Here is a 23951-nt window from a genome sequence, read left to right as displayed (position 1 = left end):
GAAATTTTCTTGGTTTTTTTTATACCAAAATTACATAGAATTACTGAATGGCAACAATTAAACAAGAACATATTTTGTGATTACTGAGATTTAGTCAACCTAAAACTTAAAAAACACAATTTACTCTTCCACTAATAATATTCTATGTACGGTATAAAGGAAGTGGCAAAAGAGAATTAAAAAAAAAAAAACAAACAAACCACAACAACCCAGTAACTTACCCGCAAAGCTTCAATTACAAGGTCTCGTGCTTCCAGTTCTCCTTCCATTATACTCAAAAGCATTCGCAGTTCTGGCTTGCTCAAGTTATCCACATCAAACTCTCTTTTCTGTAAGAGACAAAACACTGATGAACACACTAACTAACTGACTGCAACAGTTATATAGATGTGAAACACAGACATACCAGCATCCTAATTACGGGTTCCTCAAACATCTATAACTGTCAAAAGTTGAGGTGGTTTTATTTATAGTAGATAAAGTAAAAATTAATAGCAAATAGTCTTCTTATTTAAAGTGAAGAAATTAAAAGCCCACCAGTACGACACTGTTTCAAATCCTACACTGTTGTAAGGAATTGATCCTGCAGAGTCTTGTGAATGATACGGGTGAAATGGTAAACTAAGTTTGTGACTAACAGTTCCCATGTGCAGCCTCACAGAGACTGAAACAGTTCAGCAGACCTGAAACAGCACATCAGGGATGAAGGCAAGAGAGGGTGAAAGAACCTAGACCACAGCATGCCTCATCCAGTGTGACCTGTGTCTCACTTGCAAACAACTACCAAGTCATCACAGTATACTGGGCTGAATGTGAGCTTTTGAAGCACAACTTGTGAAAAGACATGAAATCTTATCTGTATGCTTCCTTTGCAGTCCCATTTGTTTGGATGGAGGGTACAGTTCAGGTTTAAGAAGTGCTGACAAACAACAGTTCATAGCAACAATATCTTCTCACTCCACAGTTACCAAGATCAGTGTGAGTCTGACTTGCACTCCTAGCAAGACAGTAGAATGAGTTTATACTGACGAACAAGATCACTGAGCGCATGTGCACACGCATAAATGCTGTCTGCTGGGAATATCGGTATGGCTTCTGTAAAACCAAATTTACCTCACAAACTGCCACAGTTCTGTAACAATGTCAACAGACGCATGGGTAAAGGGGATACAATGGACACTAATATATTTGAATTTACAAGAAGTTTTGAACAAGGTTCTATAACAAATATTATTACAGAAACTCCTATCAAACAGTATTGGATGAAAAGACACTTTGTGGATAGGAAGCAAACTCTATGGGCACCAACCACTTTTCAAGATGGAGACAGGTAAGTAGTGGGGCACCTCTGGGACAAGTTTTATTCAACTTCTTCAATAACCTGGAAAAAGGATAGAGAAGTGGCAGGGGTGTCCACCTCATGTTGGGAGTTGGCACATAATTCCTCACTTACAAGGTTACCATCATTTTGCCACTATATAAAACCCCACTAAATCCACATCTTAAGTACTGCATAAAGTCCTCACCTAAAGATATAGAATTGGCCAACTAAAAAAATGAAGAGAGAAGGACTAACTACTGTATGAGGAAAGGCTACAAGGCTGGAAGTCTTGATTTTGGAGGTGGGGTGGGGGAAGTGTTATTAATATTTACAAAATCACAAAGGTAGTAGATAAAATTAACAAATCTCTTGTTCACCCATATCCACAATGCTAACACAAGTAGACACTTGGAGAACTTAGAAGGGGATCAGTTTAAGGGGGAGAAAATGGTATTTATTCCATGTGCCAGATTAAGCTGACCAGCTTGATTTCCAATATGTTATTCACTGCAAGGGAAATACTACAGTCCTTGCTATGATGTAGATGTGTCTCCTAGCAAAGCCCTGAGATGTGGACCCTCAGCTATCTAAAGTATGAAGTAATCAGTTGCCAAATTAGCTGAACTGTGTATCTGGATGTCCAGTCTATTTTCCCTGAAGGATGTAAGAGTTCAGCTACCCAGGAGCTTAACTTCATCACAGAAAAATACAATAAAAATTAAAGCAAGTACCATTTCTGCTTTGTCAAGGCAAGAAGAGGGCAAACCAGTTGTTCTTCCCTCAGGCTAGAAGGCCATAGATCAAAACTACCCAAAAGCTATAACTGTGTTAGGTTTACTCTGTGTTCCATTATTACTTTGTAGTTAAAACACACGGAGGTGCACAAATGGCTAGCAAGTACTATGTGCCAGGACTTTAGAACTTTAGTTATTTGCATCCAATGTAAATCAGTTTGAGCTTCTTTACTTGTGTGAGAAGCATGGATCAACAAGAGGAGCAATGATTTCTATTAAGCGTAACTGTTTCAGGGACAGGGCCATCCACTCCAACCAATACCTCTAGACTGAACAATAGCTATCCTCTATTTTTGGTGACTGGGTCAGCTATTTCTCTAATCCAAAAGATACCTCTTACCATCCATGACAAAAGATCAAAAAAAAAAAAAAAAAACGTTTCCCTGAAGGCGTTTTCGCAACATACCCTGCAGCTGCTCCTCACAATTCTATGCAGTGCTCACCAATCTATGGATACGTATAAAGTGAAAAGTTACTTAAAAAAAAAAAAAAAAAAAAGACACAATTCCTCATAGATCCAGACTAGATTTTACCTTACAGGCTGCAGCAGATTTTACTCTCAGCACTTCTAACTAATAAATTTAATTCAGTCAGATAGCAGGACCCACTTATCCACCCTCCTTCTTCTATGAACCACTTCTTAATATCTAATAGCTCAAGGACAGCAGTTGATTTATTCATATAACTTCCTTTATAATACAGAAAAACTGCCTTCATTTTTCAGATGGAAAACTGATGCAGAGATACCAAGTATTTTTTCCCAAATCACACACAAAGCAAGTAGTGTAAAACACAATATTCAGTAACAGTCTTCTAAGTCTCTATTCAGTGGTTTAACCACTACATTAACTTTCCTTTCTAAAATATGCTTGCTTCCTCGGAGAAAAGGCACCCAATATTTCCAATAGACAGGGAAAAAGTTAAGGGCATCCACTAAAGTACAGTGCAAGAAATGTGATCCTACTCTTTTCTCCAAGTCAGTAAATTCAGCTTGTCATGAGGTATAACACAGGCAGTTCTTTGTCAAAAGACTGATCGTACATCACAGGTGAAACTTTTCATTTCTGCAGTCTTCCACAAGACGTAAATGAAAACAGTCTACCTCTAGTTTGTTAAGACTGTAATTCTTCAACATATGTGACGCAGTGATGAGCTTTAACTAAGCATCTGACCAAGCAATTAAAGTAAGTTTTTTCAAGTACACACCCTGAACTAGATCATATGAAAAGACAGCAATAACGAGCAATTAAAAGTGCTCTCTAGTAATTTATAGCTAGACATAAGTAAACACAAAAAATATTAATAGAAAGACATACCAACAAGATACATGGCTTAGTTTTTATATTTTTAATTTTAAAAACGTGAAATAAGAACTAGCAAACCCATTTCATATATGAACAGTTCTAGCGTATCAGACCAAAAGCCACTCAGCTAAGCATCCAGTCTCCAAAAGCAGCCAATAATGGATGCCTTGAAATTGGTACCAAAGCAGGACAAGCACATAATGATACTTCCCAGAAATACTCTCCCATCCTCCCAGCTATTTTCACCTTATTCACCTTCTAAGCTAGAAATTGTGATTTAGCACATAGTAGCCCTTGGCTGACATACCTGTTGTGAATTTTCCTTGTTGCTTTTTGAATTTCTAGGTAATTTTAGCATCCACAACATTCCACAGCACAACTACACATTTTATGAAGAGCCGTCACCTTTGCCTTGTCTGCCATCAGCTACTTTTGTTTGATGCCTTCTGATTTATTAAACACAGAAAACCTAATCTATTATTACCCACACTCTCCTTCCTACATGCTGTATCAGACAAATCTTCACATACATATGAAGAACAAACAAAATTTCCCCAAACTGATGTCCAAAATCAACCAGAAAAGACACACAAACAGAAAAAGTGAAATAAAGAATTTAAGACCTTTTTAGGATGAAAGAGAAAAGAAGTCAACTTTTGGGCAGAAGTACCTGCCATCCATTTACAGAAGAGTTATTCCAGTGTGCAATAAATGGCATCAAACAGATATGCATCATTATTTTATGATTAAATAAAAATATGACCCATCATTTTTCAAGTCTTGCTTACGAATAATTTTATGCCCACTGAGGCTTTCTTATCACAACTTTATCTGACAAATTCCAAAACCTGAATGACCACTTTTTTCCAGTACTTTAAGGACATCTTAGATTTGTTGACTGTGGATAAGCAACCTTGAATCCCCTCACACAGGGTAAGAGCGTGCATGGCAGTTGCTGAAGAAGCTACCACACCTTCTCCCCACGCACATCTCTGAATCAGTACTTACAAAGCTACAATATAGCTGGACCAAAATACATAAAGATTTAATATATTCTCAAGCATAGCTGTAAAAATATTTTTAAGATGTGGGTACATAAAGCATATGCTGTAATAAAACTATCCTTCCTCTTAAACGCTTCCCTGCCATCTTCTGGGGACTAAGATGTCAGTCATTGCAGGCTTGCCTGGAGTTCTTATTCAGATGGAACAGTTTGCCTAAATCATAGAGAAAACTGTTGTTTGGCTCTAGAAAAGTAATCTTCCTAACATCTTCCAGCAGAGTAATAAGTCTTAGATGTCCACAAAATAAAGACTGCATTAGTAGCTCATGGCTTATGTGTCATCTGGGGTTTAGCTACAATACCTCTGGTAGAGTGCCAAGCTGTAACAATTTAACCAACAATTTAACAACTATGTAACCGAGCCATCCGTTATATTGGTTTTATAACAGAGATACATGAATACGTTGCCCCAGGGTGAAATTTGGCATACACAACCAAAACACAAGAGAATTATTTTTTATCTACCTCTTTTGGATTTTAAAATGTCTGGTTTATTTGATTTATAAGGATAAAGTACAGGAAAAGACTACAACTTCAGCCCTCTGTCTCTAAAACTCCACATTTTTCAGATCAGTTTTGTAAGGGGTGTGTGTTGCCTGGCAGCAATTGCACTGACAATAGAGCAAAGAGCTAATTAGCTAAAACTCATTCAATTACCTGTGTATGCATCACAAAAAGTACAGGCAAAATGATAACCTGCATTGTTAAAGATTAAAAGAAGCTCTACCATGAACCAAAAAGAAGACAAAAGCATCTCTTCTGAACACGGGAAGTATGACTAAGGAAAGCAGTGACCAAACTGGGCAGGCATTTTCCCACCTCCATCATCTTGGAAAAAGACAGAAAGAGCATGAAATTCGAAGTTCACCAAGAGGCACAGGAACAGAAAGGACTCCTTCCCAGATACGTAGTTATTTAGAGTAGAGATGGTAAAACTCTTTAGCGTTACATTTACTCCACCACCCTCCCTCCAAGAAAAGAAAAAAAAACAAAACAAAAAAAAACCCCAAAAAACATATATATACAATTCTGAGGGACTGGCAGTGCCAATAGTTTGGTTTCACTGACCTAGCCCAGCTGAAAGCACTGGCAACTTCAGGAGCTAAGAGTTCGATAGTGCTGTTCATTGTGCACCACAGCAGCTGGTACAAACTCTGCTGCCTTCAGCAAGAGTCTGAATAGGAAAAGTATAAAAGCCACAGCTTTGTACTTTACCCAAGCAGAACAAAGACAAAAAACAAGTTCACACGGCCTGGATGAGCATACGATCCACTGGATCAAGCACTGGCTAACTGGAAGGTCCCAAAGAGTGGTGCTCAATGAATTTAAATCCAGCTGGCGGCTGGTCACAAGTGGTGTGCCTCAGGGCTCAGTGTTGGGACCATTTCTGTTTAACGTCTTTATTGATGATCTCGATAAAGACATAGGGTGTATCATCAGCAAGTTTGCAGATGACACCAAGTTAAGCAGGAGTGTTGGTTCCCAGGAGGATAGGGAAGCTCTACACAGGGACTTGGATAGATTGGATCATTGGGCCAACATCAATGGTATGAGTTTCAACAAGGGCAAGTGCCAGGTCCTGCACTTGGGCCACAATAACCCCATGCAGCGCTACAGGCTTGGGGAAGTGTGGTTGGAAAGCTGCCTGGCAGAAAGAGACCTGGGGGTTCTAATTGACAAGTGGCTGAATATGAGCCGGCAGTGTGCCCAGGTGGCCAAGAAAGCCAACGGCATCCTGGCTTGTATTAGAAATAGCGTGGCCAGCAGAAGTAGGGAGGCGATTGTGCCCCTGTACTCAGCACAGGTGAGGCCACACCTCGAGTATTGTGTCCAGTTTTGGGCACCTCAATACAAGAGAGATATCGAGGTGCTGGAGCGAATGCAGAGGAGGGCAATGAAGCTGGTGAAGGGCCTAGCAGACAAATCATATGACGAGCGGTTGAAGGAGCTGGGACTGTTTAGTTTGAGGAGGAGGAGGCTGAGGGGAGACCTCATCACTCTCTACAACTATTTGCAAGGACACTGTAGAGAGGTTGGTGCTGGTCTCTTCTCACAGGTAATTAATGACAGAACAAGAGGGAATGGCTTCAAGCTCCAACAGGGTAGATTTAGACTGAACATTAGGAAAGAATTTTTCACAGCAAGAGTGGTCGGGCTTTGGAATAGACTGCCCAGGGAGGTGGTTGAGTCACCATCCCTGGATGTGTTTAAGAGACGTTTAGATGTTGGGGATATGGTGTAGGGGAGAACTTTGTAGAGTAGGGTAGATGGTTGGACTTGATGATCCCAAGGGTCTCTTCCAACCTAGACAATTCTATGATTATGATTCTAATCACAAATGACCATGGAAAACTAGCTCCTTCCTGCTCAGAAAGCAGCTACATCGCCTTTTTAAAGATGGAGCTGGATGACAACCCAGGACTCAGGAAAGAAACCCGTGAAGCATAATTGAGGGCTGAAGCAGAAAGACAGTGGGGACAAGAATAAAAATGGTGTTCAGGAAAACACATAGGGAAAAAGCTGTCAAAAAAAAAAAAAAAAAGTCCTTTCAGAAGGGAAGGGAAAGGTATATATTAACATTTGTTACATATTTTATATTGAATTCCATTAAATACACGCAAGAATCTTGAGGATTCACAAAGCAGAGTTCCCAGATCAGGTTCTGAAAATAAAAAAGTTTGCTACTACTAATTAGGCTATACAAAGTATACTTCTAATACCATGATGGCCTCACATCTGTCAGACCCATGAAACAACCGCACCAGGGAAACACAACCCTGACTCATGTATTTTGCAACATCAAGCATGTCCCCCAGGTACAACTCATCTGACCAAGTATAAAGATCCATTTTGAGTAAGTCTATTTAGTTGCCTACATAGAAATATCTAGTGCAATTTGAAATGTCCAGGGGATCACAGATATCTTTTTGGGACAGGTAGATATGGTACAGGACTTAGGAGAACCATCCATGCCACCTGGACTTGGACCAGGCAGCCAGCTGGGATACCCCAGAGTATCACTGGACCATGAAAGGAAGCCCTCAAGACAGGACAAAGACACCTAAAGGTAGGTGTGAGCTGTGTAAGCTAGGTACTTAATGTCCTTTTATTTTCAACCGAGAACTGATCAGCCTTGTCAAAACAGCCAAGAAAGCTATTCAGTGAACCAGCCACCAGAACTATTTCACTCATGGCTCCATAGACTGTATTGGTCAGATTTCCACTGACTGTAATAGGATATCAAACACGGTGCACATGTGTAGACACCTAAATTTAAGTGTCTTGAACCCTATCCATACCTCCAAGAGTCAGCTGCCTAAGTCACTTCACTCAAAACCAGAGAAGCTCACAAACCTCTTTCTAAAATGGTTTATTCCTTCGAACAACTTCACCCCATCAGCTATAAAAGGAAGTTTCAAGACCTAGCTCAACATAAACGTGGGTATGTGGTCAAATAAATCCTAACCCTTTTCTAATAAAGAAAACTCTGCAAACAGAGAGAGTATTAAAAGAAGCGGTTATAATACCCATACACTATTCATGCATACTTCAGGGAAAACCACAATTTATTGCTTTGGCTGTGGAAGGCTTGTTCTTTAGACTGAAACTAGGGTAAGACTCTGTGACCCCGTGCTTCTCCAGAAATTATCTGACACAAAAATGCATACCCATTTCCCACCCCATCCAAGACCAACTTAGGAAGTAAGATGTGACCTATAGGAATGTTCTTGGCAACAGAAACAAGTACGAAAGCAGAGAAATATCTTTCAAAGCACAGCAATGCGGTGGAACTTGCTCCTCAACTAAGACTGAGTTTCTTGCTGAAGAGAATATCATCTCAAGTTAACATCCAGGATTTATACAAAATTTCATACAATCATATCTGAGGGATCATGAAGGGACTGTACATGCATTTAATTATGCCCATCCATTAGCTCAATAACTTTTATTGGATTGTTCACCACATGAAGCTACCTGCTTATTTCTGCCCTCCTCTTCCCCAAGCACAGCTCCCTTGCTTTCTGGATTTTTCAAAGGTTTTCTTTAAAAGGTATGGGGGAGGTTTTGTTTAGTTGCTGTGGGTTTTTTTGGCTTGAGCTGACTGCAAAACTTTTAACAGCTTCAACATTAACCATAAATATACCTCAAAACTGGGAAATTTATTTTGGAAACAAAAAACCCCAGCCCCCGACCCCTCCAAAATTAGTAAGACACTGACCTTTACACATACCCAGATATTGTCATAGCTGTTAAAACATGTTTGCAATCTATTAACAGCCACAAAGGTACTTAGTCATTTTTTATTTCAGCGCAAGTTAGGTAACTAAGTCTTTTTTTATGGATCTAGGCCCACAACCCTTCAATAACTATGTTTAAATTCTTACTTAAATTTAACAGGTAATTTCTATTCAGAAAGTCACTTTCAGGTAAGTCATTTCTAAGGCAAATAGTATACGACTAGAACCAGATATAGGTACACATTGTTGAAGCTATCTTAAGAAGTTTTCCAGAAGCCAACTTTAAGTCTTCCAGAATTTTACACCTTACCCTGTGCTACCATAGAACCAAAAAAATGCCCAAGAAAGCTTTAATTCATATACCATAGAGGAAGTATCTCTTCCCTAAGCCTACTTGACATCTTCCTGTTTACATATTCAAGGATTCCACAGGTGTTGGAAATTAACTGATCCCTTTCTTGGGTAGGAGTAGGTGCAGAGGCAGACCTCAAACTGTTGTCTTCCTGAGCTTTTTTCTTTCTATCCCAATTTCCATCTCTATTTTGATCTTGCTGTCTCACCTCTGAAGCCAAAGCAACACTTACACAAAAGAAGTCAAAGCAGTTGGGAAAACAACAGGACCTACTGCATCCCACAGTTTTGCACCTCCATGCCACCTTCACACATCCGGCTAACAGCATTGTCCCTCTGCACTTTACCTTTAATGACGGACAGTGTGACAAGCCCACATTTGGAAGAGAAAGGAACATTTAGAAAGTGGTCTATGTTCAGTGGCTTCCTTTTCTCATCCCCCAGGACCTTCACAAGAGAAAGAGAGGCTGTGCTGCAGGTCGTGGACTTGAAGATCCAGAAGAGGCAATGATGTAGTTTGAAGTAGGGGGAGAAGAGGCAGAAAGGAGGTTTGAAGTACATCGCTGCAAGATAGATCAAGACCAATATCTCATCACAGAGGAGGAGCGGGACCAAACCAGATAGAAGTGTGCTGTCTCTGCATCTCACCTACGTGCTGGAACACCAAAAAAGTATTGTGTGCTTGACTACATGAAAATAACTTCTCTGAACAATAACACTACACTGAGAACTTGTATTCAGATGAGGACAGTGGTAGTTAATCAAAGCTCTTTTGCAAGTGACCATTTTCTAGGACATAATCCCTAAAAAGAGATACAGTCTTTGCTTTTCAAGGGTTATGGTCTCATTTTCTGCTACTTGCAATATTTTTCAGATAAGAATCTTTCCAACTGATCTAAATCAGCCTGTATAATTTATCTGATCAAACCGTTATTTAGCATTTCACTATATTGACCAGAATGGCTGTTCTACTACAAGCGTTCTTGCAGATCGATAGAACGTGAATATACCACCAAGCTAAGCATAAAATCCTACACAACATTACCACAAAGTGTCATGGAAGTTCTCTCCATTTATCTTTTTTTTTAAATATTGACACTTTTCTGTAGTGCAACTTTTTCGTACTGTTTTGTGACCCGTGGCGACCCAGACTAATCCCTTTGGGTACGCACACATCATTCTCAATGAAATTTTGACCTATGAAGAGGGCAGCAAAATCCCTACTCACTTTAGACGAGTCAAGATTCCACTCTACCACTATCTTCTATATGTACAGCTTTACAGACAGCAGAAGGTACTGTCTTTCAGACAAAAATAATGTTTATGCTTTTTATCACCAGTCAAGCAAAATCAAACCCAGAAATTTTACTGAATAATTTTAACAAACTTCATGTTTGATATAACAGGCTTTTCATAGGCTTTGTTAAAGCTACACTGAAGCTATAACGTGTGACAAGCCAGCCCTCTATGCACAGCAGGCTGATGTTCAATGTTGCAACAAAAAGACTGTCAAACTGTATTATTTCTTGCTATTATATAATCATTATTGGTAGACATTATGCAGATGGAAGCCATTCAAAGATGTTTTAAAATACACACATATGTTTTCTCTCAATTCTAGTCCAAATTGCACCAACACAGTTTCACTGGCTTCAGTGCAATCAAGCTGTGCAGGTATGAAACAGGACCAGAACCACTCCCCTGCCATTTTTCCTCATCATCCTTACCACGATGAAAATACCAATATTTTGTGGGAAAGTAGTGCTGGGCTTACCGAACGCTGTGCTCCATCCAAGGAAACTCAGAATGACAAGATTATCAGCTTTGCCCTAAATGTAACACACTACAGAACAGTCTAGGCTTTTTCAGTCCAATTCACTGTGAATGTAAAAAAAGGAGGAAGGGGGGCACTTTTAATCCCTTTCTACAGTGCTTCTAAAAGCAGCGAGTCTTTTTTTTTATTTCCAGTGATGTTACAGATAGTGTACCAAGATGGAATAACAATATTTAGTATCATGAAACCCTACTGTATTATCCTGTGTTATACATCTCCTGCTGACAGCATAAAATGTACACAGTAACATATTACTATTACAAATAACGTTTGTACATTTTTTTACTGCACCAGTTTTGCAATCAGGATTCTGAGAACTAAAAAAAATAATATCTTAAATCATACTGAAAACAATATTTTGTTCCAAGGTGAAGTTTAGTGTGACTTAGTCACCAGGATGCTTGCTGTCATGCTAAAAGTAAGTAAAATGATCCAATTCGTAATTCTGTATCTTAAGTTTAAAAACAGAAAAAAAAAAGCTGTGCATACTAACCCTTCAAAAGGAATATTGGAGTACTGTATAAAGATTTTTAAAAATCTTTTCATTGCATAGAGGAGTTCTTTACTTTCCTGTACAAGAGATAAAATGAAATCAACAACACAACGTTTATATTGGCAAGGAAAAAAAGGATGAAAAGGAATATTAAATATTTAATCATAGAATAGTTTGGGTTGAAAGGGACCTAAAGACTGAAGGCAAACTAAAAATAAAGGTAATAATTTGAAAGATTTTTAATTGCTTAAGTATAGCCATTAATTTTTTAGGGAGCAACACACAGGTTACTTCCTAGCATCTCTTTGGTTTTAACAAAATATTGTAATAGCAATGTGCGATGTAGAGCTATCGCTCCTACCTTCCACAATGAGGACACCAAATTGCGTGAGTGACTCACACTGCACTAGATAACAGGACAATATAGGAGTGCTACTTGATTACAAGCTACTCGTTTGAGTTTTTAAAACTGAAACTTAAGGCAGTAATAATATGAATACACTAAAGAATTTAGTATAAATATTTTTTACTCAAAACTAGGGCCTTAAAGTATTTAATAGGCTGCTTTTATGAATTCTTGCCTTAATATTCATTTATGTCATAATTACGTCACTGTTTTAAAAGACAGTGATGTTATAATATTCACCATGTGGGGTTTACTTTTTTTAACTAAAACTAAATATCCACAACACTGCAGAAGTTAAAACACACAAGGAAGATTAAGTGCACAGCTGCAACAGGATTTCAGTTAAGAATTAGTGCCTGTTCGAAAGCAAACCAAAAAATAATAAAAAAAAAAATGCCAGCTATAACCTCAATTTCAGAGGAACTAGGGTCCCCTCCCTTCGGAGGTCATCACCTTCAGAAACGACCGTGCACCACAGCGGTTCTACTGCCCGAAACTTGGCACGTCCCTCGGAGGCCGAGCACTCACAGCCTGATTTTGGCCCTGGCCACCCCCTGCTTTCACGACGGCTGTCAACCAGGCGACTGACACGGCCTCGATGAGCCCCTGGTGGGTCCCCAGGCAGGTTTCACCACGCCGAGTCTGGGATGCGGCGGGCGGGGGAGAGCCGCCGGGCTGAGGAGCCGGGGGCCCCCCGCTCTTCGTCCCCCCCGAGGGGACGAAGCCCCGCTCCCCCGCCAGGGGGTGATCGGGCGGGCGAGCAGGAGAGAGGAGCCCGCCGGCCCCTCGCCCAGGGGAGCGCAGCCTCCAGCCGACCCGGCTAGCACCACGCCGCGTCCCTCCACCTCCCTCCAGCGCCTCACCCACCCGGGCGGTGGGGTGGTGGTGGTTCTCCTCGGCGTTTGGGGATATTTTAAGCCGGGGGGGGGACGGGACGGGACGGGACCTGATCCTTCCCCTGGGGCGCAGGCCCGGGGGGAGCGGAGACATCTCCACACATCGGGGGTGGGGACGGGAGGGGAAAGGACGCTGCCCCGGCGCCGAGAACGCCACACGGGAGGAAGGGAGGAGAATGCAAGCTCCCCGCGGGCTCGGCGAAGGGTTAAAAATCAACATTTCCCTCCCTTCCCGCCCCGGTCTGACAGGTCCCACCGCCCCGGCCGCTGTCACCGCCTCAGCCCGCCCGGAAAGACGGGGCACAGCCGCCCTCGCTGGGGCAAAGCGGCGGGAAAAGGGGTGTGCGTGTGTGAGAGAAGCGAGACCGGAGGGAGCGGACACCCCCCCGCTCCGCGCTCCCCTCACGGGCGCCGCACGGCGACCCCGCGCCGGGGCAGCGGGAAGGAACAATGGGGGAAGAGAGAGGCCGGCCAGGAGGGAAAACCCCGCGCTCCTCTCTCTTCGCCCCCGGGGCGGGACGGGGCTCGGCTGCGGCGGGTCCCCGCCGCAGCCGAGCCCCGTCCCGCCCCGGGGGAGAAGGAGGGCGGAGGGACGAAGCGGGGGAGGCAGGTCTCCAATCGCCGCTTCGTCCCATCCCCACAAGGGAGCCCTCCTCGCCCCGGCTGGCTCGAACCCCCCCACCCCCGCCTCCCTTCTCCCGCCGAGCCGGTTACCGCTGCCGTGGCCGCCGAGTCCTCCCGTCCGCCGGAGCCCGGCTCGCCGCTCGCGCCCTCCGTCGCCATCTTCCCGCTGTAACGGCTCCGGCGCGGAGAGCGGCGCGGAGCCGAGTGGCGGCAGCCGCCGCTGCTGCTCCTGCCGCCGCCGCCGCCAGGCGCTTAACCCCCTCCCCGCCGGCAGCGAGCCCACCGGGAAGCGGGGGCGCTTAACCCCTCCGGCGCCGCGCAGGCGGGGCTGCCGAAGCCGAGCCTCTCCCCCCGGCGGGCGCTCGAGTTTCCCCACCCACCCCCTTCCCCGTCCGCCATGAGGCGGCCCGGAGCCAGGCGGAGAAGGGGGGAGCCGGACCCCGCCGCTGGGCCGCGCAATGGTGGCTGAGGGGAGTGTCCCCGCCACCGCGCTGCCCGGGCCCAAAGCAGGCGGGCACCGCTCTCTTCCCTTCCCTCCCTTGTGGGTTGGGAGCAGAATGAAAGGGAAGGTTATGCATGGGGCGAAAAAGAAAAAAAAAAAAAAAAAAAAAAAAGATGTTTTACGGTGGGCTTGGCTCACCTGATCGGTGAGATCCTTAAAGGATCTGAAGGCTGAAAGAGGCTGAAGCCTTTGAGGGAAGGTCATCTCTCTGCCTCTCTTCTTCTGGGGGTGCTCTGATGGAGGGAGACACTTCTTCCTCCCCGTCCCCCGTGGAGGAGCTGAGGGGGGGACATTTCGGCCACCAGCCCTTGCTTACAGGCTTGTTTACAAGGCAGGGTGGCTTCATGGGCCACGTGAGGGTGGACCTCCATCCAGGCATGATGTGTCAGGCCCAACGCTTTGGCACCTGTCAGCCCTGGCCCTGGAGCCCACCCTGGCCTGGGGCTGCCCTTTGCTGTTCCAGGCTGGTACCGAAGCTGAAGCCTGTTCTAACTCCACCTGAGGAAGGTATGGGCTGCTGAGCTGAACCCGCAACCACACAGGCTAAACGTTCCCGCTCCAGGAGCACCACTCCATCTGTGCCACGCTGTCTGCCTCACACAGGATGCTCCTTAAGTTCTTGCCCCACTGCTTTCCCCCTGCAATGGGAACCTGCCTGGTGAGCTATACACTGAAACCAAATCCAAATGTACACTCCTCTGGAACCAACTTACGTCCATTACAGGCTGAATTTGCAACACTGATTACCCTGCAGCTACATACAACTTCCATGAAGAGCAGGGTCCTCTGAGCCTCCCCACTCTCCTCTTTTCATCGGGCTGCTCCAGGTCTAGGTTCATGCTCCCTTGGCACTACGACCAGACAAAAACGAGCCAATGCCTTCCCTTGATCAAAGACAGAAAATGTTCTTCTAAGCATGCTGTACCTAAGAATGTAAGTAAAAACATGTATGAACCTTTTCCCCTTTACGTTACCAGAAGGGAAACCAGCAAGCAATTAGTAGAATAAACTCCAACTGTAACGTAAATGTATACTGAACAGAGCGAGCAGAAAGCAGTGTATAGGATCCATTACGGGGCATGTAAAATCCAGTTAAACAGATGCTTTCTGGGTTTAGGGTTTGTTTTTCTTTTACCTTAAAAATCATCTAGCTCTCCTCCTACTCAAGCTTTACTATAACTATAGTGAGCGCTCGCATCCTTACCACCACTGAAGCTGAGAAACTCCATTGATGACACAGAGCCTAAACTACCTTATTTTTCTCAGTTCCCAGAACTCTAGTGTCATTTAATTGGTTTTAGGATATATTGTTGCTTGCTTACTTTATTGACAGCAAAATACCATACATTAGTCATTATTTATAGAAATTTTGAAGAGTATGTGGTGCTTTGCCATCTAGAAACTCAATGAAAAGTCATTTGTTTCTTATGGACTTTGTCATACTTACTCCTCTCCAAAATGGCTTTAAACACTGAAGGCTTTGAACTGGTTTGAGAATATATTTTCTTTTATTAATTCCTGTCTACCACTATCATTGCCAGTATTTCCCTATTGCGTTAGAATCATTTACCGACCATCACAGTTACTTACATGTCTTTCTGAGTTGGTACAAAGCATGCACACAACATACTGTGTAAGTACTATTTTTTTAACTCCATCCACATCACAGCAATAATATAGCAAAGGCTCCACCATTTCTCTCTTGCTCTTCTGAGATCATAAAATCTGGTTTAGCTGATATTTTATCAATTACCAAGTGTACATTTATCAAAATAACAATGAATATTAGATTAGTCATAGCTCTCCATCTCAGACTTGAGAGCTGATCTCTCCTTCCTCATCTGAAGATAAATTTAGAATGATTTCTGGGAGAGATGGGGGTGCTCAGAACTCAGCCAGCAAAAAATTAATAGCATAGATGGACCAGCAACACTTCAGTTAAAAGCCTGCCCCCAGACAACTAATATCCAGCACATCCAAGTGTTGGAGGCAGCTTGACCTGCTGTTGTGGTCAAAAAGATGACAGGCGTGCTTTTGAAGGAGGAATAATGTATATTTCTTCTTTATGCCGTGAAATGAATCGTCACAACATTTTGAAAATATTATTGATTTTTGTAATTGTATGAGCCTAATACTGCATGTTTGTGTTTCTTCAATCTTCCCCCTAATGACAGCAACAAGGCTTACTGTTGGCATGAGAGCACTAAAATCCATATTAGATATTACCAGTTGCTACTGGGAGTAGATTCTCATGCTGCACAGCAGTCGTTGCTGTATCATCAGCAATGGTGGTAAGGCCCAAATGTTTTTGAGGTTTTGCTGCATGAAGAACATCTTTGGACTTGGGAGCATCTTCAAAGTAGGAAATGTTTTTTGCTTGATTGTTAGTACTGCATCACTGGACAAAGTCTTACTTATTCTCTGGTTACTCTGTTTATGCTACTGGCATCATCTCTCAGAACTGGCTTTAAACCCTCAGTAATATAGCATCTACACACATAATAAATGAGTTCAGAGAGGGATAGCACGACTTCTTTGTGCTTCCATCATGCCCTGTCATCACTATGACTGTATTATACAGGGTAAAACACCTTGCTAATGCATGGCTAAGCCAGGGCCCTTCTAGGAGAAGAAATTGCCTGTGCTTTTACAAATAATTTCATAAAATGCAAATGAGTTGTTTTTCTCAGAGGAAGGTGCTCACTGTTTTACTACTAGCACGTAGATGGAAAACTGAATGCAATTAACTCTTTTTCTGCTGTTCCAGTTGTATTTGGCGTGAGTGACATAAAGGGAAGGCCAAGCCTGGGAGCAGGCCTTACAACCGAGCTTTAAATGTATTTCTTTCCTATGACTGGCACACAGCTGTGGAATGTCCACACCTTACAGGATGCAGCTGCTGGACTGAATTGTGCTCATTCCCTCCATTAGCACACAGATGATGTGATAGGAAATGCGAGCCTTGGCTTTACATTGACAGGGAAGCAAACTGCTATGTGTCCAAATCATACAGCGTATTGAGGCTTTACTGTCTTGTTACTAACTATTTGCATGAAATGAAAAAAAAAAAGGTAAAATGGTGTTTTACACACCCTTTTATAAAAAATAAGCCGGTGTCTGAATTTAATGCAAGCAGGAGACGGTGAAGTCCCAAGATAAATTTTTACAGAAGATTGGATATCTGAGAAAAAGTAATTAATCATTATATCATCGCAATCTTTTCAAAGGTCACCCCAGTGCTAACTTAAGGCTTTTCTGCCATCACCCTCATCTAGGACTCATCAAGCCAAGCCAAATGACATAATTCAAATACTGCACTGATTACCTCTTCAGGGAACTTTGGTCTTGGAGATCTATAAACAATATGGAGGACTCATAACTGAACCATTAGCTTGGGTTTTGTGAAGAAGGGGTTGCTTTCTCTGGAAGATGACACACCACTGTCTGGGTGAAATTCAATAGAAAAAGAATCAATATTCTAGAAGGCATCTTGGCTGTTTCTGAGGATGTTAAACTAACATCAAAAAGAAAGGTGAAAAGGAGACAAAAATCAAAACCTTGAGAACAAAATAGAATCTCCAGTAGGCATCAACAGAAGAGATGCTTTAATTGACCGTGCACAAGGAGCATAGTTAGTAAATAAAAAGTGTTGGAATTGTTGATTTATGACCATAAATTCAACAGTGCTGTATATTACTGTAAGCTAGCGATGTCATTCGCATGACTGGAATGTTGAAAACTTACTATAATCTGCTTAGAAAGGCACAAGTGGACAGAAAAAAATGGAAAACTCTCAAAATAGAAAGTTCTGTGTGTCAGCATTACTGACATCTCAGGAAAGGTTGTTTGAATGTTTATGAATTGTGTTTTAATGTTTAAAACATAAAATGAAGTATTAGATAGTGCCTACTGCAAACCTCACATCATACTAAAGAAAAAAATGACAAGATCCTTAAGTATCTTTTACATAGAAAGAGAAAACTGCTATCACTGAGGCTTCACCTTGAATGACATAATTCTGTCAATACTGTAACATCCTGGAAATGTCTGAAAATTACAGGTGACAATTCAAAACGTTAACCTTGAGCAGGAGCATTCTATATGAGAACTCATTTTAACGCATGATGTGGGAAAGCTAGCTCCAACTGGAATCTAAAATTTGAGCATTTGCTGTGCCTAACTTTTAGAAATCTGAGCCCAGAATGGAATCCAGAAACTAAAAATGGGTACATCTTATGAATTTGAAACATTTATTTTAGAGAAGTCTTGCAGTCTGTTATGCAAAAAGACAAGATCACACACTGATCTCCCTGGAGTTGAAATGCATAAGCTTCTACTAGAGTATCAATATGTTTTCAGTCCATGTTGTAATATCTGAAAAAGTTGGATATTTGCTTGTTTTATGTGTGTTTCCTTATGAAGAAGAAAATAACTTATTTGCTGTAAAGGAAAAAAAAAATTGTATAGCTTTTTAAATACCAGAAAGGTATAGGGCAGTCATAATTATCAGACTGAAAATGTATGAAAATATTCAGAAAAGCTAAAAGCCCTATCTTATTTCTCTCCTTCACTCATCTTCTTACAGGTACCAGTAAGGAACGTGAAGTAGATCCACAAGAGATTGCTAACTGAAGCAGTAAAGGTACAGGAATCAAGAATTCACAGGAACAGTTTCCCTGAGCAGACATGATGACTAATGTATTTTTACAGGCATCAGCACTTCCAAGCAAAAAACCACATTTTTTTTTCTGGACATAGGAGAAATGCATGCCGCTGTGATCATATTGGCTGTAGCAGCAGGAGGCAGGGGAATTCATGCTGCAACTGCCAGACGTGGAAGAGTTTGTTCCTTCACTGGCAGGAGTTATGCAGTGATCTGCAGTGCTGGGAAGTACACTACCTCATTTTGGAATTTAACTCTTAGCCCACAAATCACCACACCGTGAAATTAATTTTTTCAGTGATTGTTAAATCACTTTATTGCAGAATCTCTTCTCTTTTTTCTTTTTTCTTCTTTTTTTTTTTTTCTCCCCCTTTTTTGAGAAAGAACCCATCGATTGCTATCCCCACTGTTTTGGCATTTCTCCCTTTTCATTATGCAAAAGCTTAATTTTGAAATTTTCTTATGCCGCTGACAACCTGTGAACAAAATTGGATCACTAAATGCCCCCCTGCAGGGATGAAGCTGTACCACTGCCAAAATGGACCGCTGTATCTTAGAAGAAACTCGGCTGGAATTGAAATGATAAGGCACACAGCGGCGGCTGTCCTCTCTGCCAAAGCTCAACTACTGCTCTGAGAGCCCTCTGTGCAAGTGCAGCACTGTATGTGGCCATTCAGCGCATGAAACAGCTTCAAGAGGACCTTTACTCTGTAATTGTAGAAATAAAATCTCAAGGGAGGTTAATGAATTCATTGCCAAGAAGGATCCATCTCAGTAAGGTGGTAGCTACCGCAGCACTTGGATTGAACTTCTATATGGGACTTGGTAATGAAATGTTGTTTGTATTGAAATGCTCCACTAGGGAGAAATTCCCTTCCTAATGGAACAAAAGTGTTTCGATAGGTTGTTAGCTCCACCACTGACACTGTAGAACCACAGCCCAGGAGAATTAGCTCCTGTGCTGCTGACACAAAACAGAAATCATTGTGCTGAGGAGTTAACTGCCTCCTGGAAAACAAGCATTCGCTAGAATAAAGGAAAAAATTTGCTTGCCTGTAGGAAAGCGATGCATTTACTCACTGATGCAATTCAACTTTTGCTATGTAACTTTATTTACCCTCTCAAAGTTGAAAAATAATTCTGTGAAAGGATCTGAGACTGTGCGTGTTCCATAAACTAAACTAATATGATCATATTGCCAAGACTCGTAGTATCCTGAACTAAAGATAGGCAGCTCATGTGTAAGTCTGTCATTCAAATTTATGGGTAACACATGTGCTGATGAATTTTATAATAAAAAAAAAAAAATCAGACAGACTTTCATCGTGAAATCACAAGTAAAAAAGGTGAAATTATAATTCATGTAGCATTCAGTATGTGTGCAAAATTCACTTATTTAAATGTAAATGAGGCAGACAGAGGAAAAGCTATAAGCAGGAGAGAGATAACCCAGTCTATTCTTTCCTGTCTTTCCTGTCAAGCACAAGCATCTTTCCAGGTACGGCTGCATGGAAATGTTTAAGTCAGGGATTAGGGATTCTGCCTTTTCTGTACTGTTTAAATTCTGAATATCCATAAGATTATCTTTCATTAGGATTTTGCTCAGCATACTCCTCAAGACTAAGATGTTTTACACCATCACTTAGATTGCATGGGACTTTGATCGGAATGTGTCAGGACTACTTTACCGGGAATTAAGTGGGAATGAAATTCAAAAAATGAGCATGAACTAGCTCCATTGCAAAACCAAAAAGAGTGTTTAGGCTCTCAAGTTTCATCAGCTCTCAATAGATGCTGGGGACTCTCCTGCCTTCTATGCCTTGACAATTTTCTCTGAGACTTCAAGACTGGGCACGAATATAAAACCGAAGCTCTACAGAAGATCTGCTACCGACAGAAATCTGTATGAATATCATGACTTTACAAAATATCTCAAAAGACTGAATAATCTAGCTGCAGGACAAAAGGAGAAAAAAAGGGAAGTCAGTGATAGAAACACAGGACAGGATTACTGGTCAGTTAGTCTAGCTTCTTCCAGCTCCTAACAAACATATTGCACAGCCCTATGAATAAAATGATTACTTTAAAATAAGAATTTTTGCTATATTTTTTCTATTTAAATAGTGCTAAATATGTTAGCTTGAAACTATATAAATAATGCATTATTTATGATGAAATTAAATATGTCCTCATATCAGTGACTTTTCCTTAAGGGCTATCAAATAACATAGTAGCTACTAATTAAGCACCACAATATCTTTCCCAGTCTGAGGAAATTTAAGCAGTTATTTCAATGGAAAAACAAAGATGAAGGAAAGCCCAGTGGCTTCCTAAGGACCACAGAACAATTCAGAAACTGTAACTGAGAAAGGAAACCCTGGAATACTGGTTTTCAGCCTCTTGCTCTTACTGAAGTGACCATCTGAGTAAATATATACATTGAATGAAATGAGATTTAGATGTCCTTGTGCCAAGATAAAGACATTGCACTGGAAATGAACTGATACTTTAAAAAATGGCACTATCAAAAAGGAATGCTTTCACAACCGGGAAAAGACTGCATTTCAGTGAAGTTTGTTCCACTCTGCCCTGTATATACCACTGAGATACAACAGTATTTGTATAAAAGCACTTCACAGCCCAAGACCTCTGTTAAATTGATGTATGGTTTGTCCAAAAAAACATTTAATTGTAAAAAAAACCAGCCCTGTCACAGAGGGGAAACTATTCCAATTAGAAGTAGAAATGAACCTGTGGAAACGCTTCCCTTGGAAGCAAGGCTCTGTTATTGGAGAATAACATGAGGATAGTGGTTGTATTTCTGATCGTAAAAGGTACCCCAAAGTATAAAAAAAAATCAGCTTGGGCAGCATTTGGCTTCTGTTTAGCCTTTGAAAAGGCTTTTCAAACATGCAGCCCCTTAAGGGAGATTTGTTTTGCAGAGATCACTCTAGAAACAGCCAGAACAGAGCAGCAGCCTAGAACAAAGCCGCTTCTCACCCATGGCGGTATGAAAGGATCCCTCTCCTGCCTTTATTCGAGGCCCCTTAGGAAGCCTACGGGATGCTGGTTGCTAGGCAACGCCCAAAGCAATGGTGTTTATAGCATTAGGTATTAATTATTGTCATGGGCTTTTTCCACGGAAGATCCTGAAAATATGCAATTAGACACGTCACAGGATACGTTATTTTGCATTCTGATGGGCAAGCATTATTAATCTGCAGAAAATTCAGAATTTGACAAATTGTTCAAAGGTGACTGACTGTGCCAAGCCTAATATTTTCTTTTTGTCAGGCCTTGCCTTTTTTTTTGTAATTGCAGCAAGGGGATTTGAGCAGCAATATGGTTACAGTAAGCTGTTTAAAGGTTCTGAACTAGTACATGATATTGCTTCATTTGTTTCCCTGATTAAAGCGGCTAGCCCTAAACTGCGCTTTACCAGCCCTTTATTTTGAGTAATTCAGGTCAGTAGTTGAGAAAAAAAAAAAAAAAAAAAAAAAAAAAGAAGCCTTAGAATATGAGTATGAAAGCTACAAAATAAAATATTTAATAGCAGCTGCATGTTGTAACACAGAAGTGAAAACAAACAACTCAAAAAATTAAATCTTGTGAAATAGGCAAGTTTTAGTCTGGTACTATTGTCCTTGAGGCAAGTTTCCTCATATCATTCATGACACTGGCTTGCATTTATGAGAAAGGAGAGCTGCTCTTCCTTCTCTAGCATTGCCTACCTAGCTAATCGGCACTTAGTGTAACAGGACGTATACACGGTATATTCCACTTTTAAGGGGATATTTATCCACTGTATAAGGCAAGTTATACGCCAAGAAGAGACTCCAGTTAGTGCAAAAAAAAAAGGAATTCAAGCCAAAGCAAGTCATTACCAAAGGTGAAAACATAACCAGCAGCGTACTGGAAACTCCTGTGAAGTGACAGTGACAAAATGTAACCAACACCGAAGCAAATAAATTACTGTCTCAGCACATGAACTGAGTAATAAGAAAATTAGAGAAAGAAATTATTAGACTTTTATCAATTTTTATCAATTACTGCAAGAGAAAAAGTGCTAATTATTTTCCGGTTGACGAAAGAAGTTGAGACTGTGGATGGGAGAGGCTCAAGGAGACACTAATTAGAATTTGTGTGGCTGAAAACCTTTGTACACACAAGGATTCCCACGTCTTGAATACAGTAATATTTGTGCAGAGGGAAAGTGAAATGCAGCAAAGGGGAATACACTTTGGTTTGTCCCACCTGTAGATGAGGCACATGATAGAGGGTAATGCTCCCAGTCTGTTTCCTGAGTCACACCTCTTTAGATGGTTATGTGGAAGAAAACTGTCATAAATATTGATGTCCGATAATTTGCTTCAGGATGCTTCAGAAATTGGAACACTAGTCAGACTGGTCCTGGGCTGCTTCAAATGCCCATAGAGCGTGCTAGTGAGCAAAACTATCAGGGAAGCAACAAAAATGATAAAATCAGAAAAAGTCCGAACCTGTCTTCTTCCAGTAGGCAGTGAAGAGTCCGGACATTCAATTTCAATCAAATGAGGGCGGAAGACATGAAAATTTCACAGCTGTCTCCATAGTGGTTCTCAGGTCCAAAACATGACTGCTCAGTTATTGAGGCCACTGGCTGGTTTTCTTTTCACTGCTTCCAACTGGAAAGGTATGAGGAGCAGTCATTTCATTCACCATTTTTGTGGACACACAAATGAGACAAAATGACCATCTTTTGGCCATTCATAGTGACAAATGTTCTTCCATGAAAGCTAGAAAAACATTATTTTAAACCCTGTTTTCTTCAACTGTAGCATATCACTGGTAGTATGTATATTCTTTAATGAAGTGGTATGTTAGGGAAATCAGTTATTTAAAAAAAAAGAAGATATCGTTCCACAAAGACATGCTACAGGCAGAGAAATGTAGAAATTAGATTAGTCTTCCTGAAAAAGAAAACTCACATACTGCAATTTTACAATGAATGTGAATGCATATGTTGATAACATCATATTGCTCAAACATTTGTCATATGGAATACTTTTCTATCAGCTAGCGGAGATTTTCCTTTGGTGGTGCCTTCCAAAGCAGGTGGATTTGCTGTCACTGCCTAGTTCTGAGAAGCCACGATGCACTGCATGATGGCAACCACAAATTTCAGGCGGGCTCAGGATGTGTGTCTGTACTAGAGTCTGACCAATACAATTTGTTTACGTGACAGAACTCACACAACAACCTACAAATAAGTGTGACTCACATCCTGCCTTATTTGTAATACTGATTTTTGACTACCTGCTGCAATCTTATGAATCTTCACAAAAACTTCCTCCTCTTTTCCTGATATTTGATCAGTGTGTTTGTCTTTTCTCTCACTTGTCTGATTTGAAAACACCACATAGAAATGGAAATTAACTGTGTATTGATTTCTCTATTTTTCTTACATTTCAGGGTGTAGCTGT

General features: G+C 41.4%; 1 protein-coding gene across 1 annotated transcript in view; it reads right to left on the bottom strand.

Annotated features, from left to right (window-relative positions):
• The window catches only part of CTTNBP2 (cortactin binding protein 2), a 90375-nt gene extending 76764 nt beyond the window's left edge, over positions 1-13611 (bottom strand). Inside the window, exons 1-2 of the mRNA XM_082493267.1 lie at positions 13415-13611; positions 222-329 (exon numbers count right to left, since the gene is read on the bottom strand). Coding sequence (XP_082349393.1) covers positions 222-329; positions 13415-13483 — 177 coding nt within the window. The 5' untranslated portion in view covers positions 13484-13611. The remainder of the gene's footprint in view (positions 1-221; positions 330-13414) is intronic.
• Positions 13612-23951: the final 10340 nt, after the last annotated feature.

The sequence above is a fragment of the Vanellus vanellus genome (assembly GCF_965231255.1).
Source record: "Vanellus vanellus genome assembly, chromosome: 1".
Lineage (NCBI taxonomy): Eukaryota > Metazoa > Chordata > Aves > Charadriiformes > Charadriidae > Vanellus > Vanellus vanellus.
Note: the sequence above shows the minus strand (reverse complement) of the source record. Positions and strands in the feature narration are given on the sequence as shown.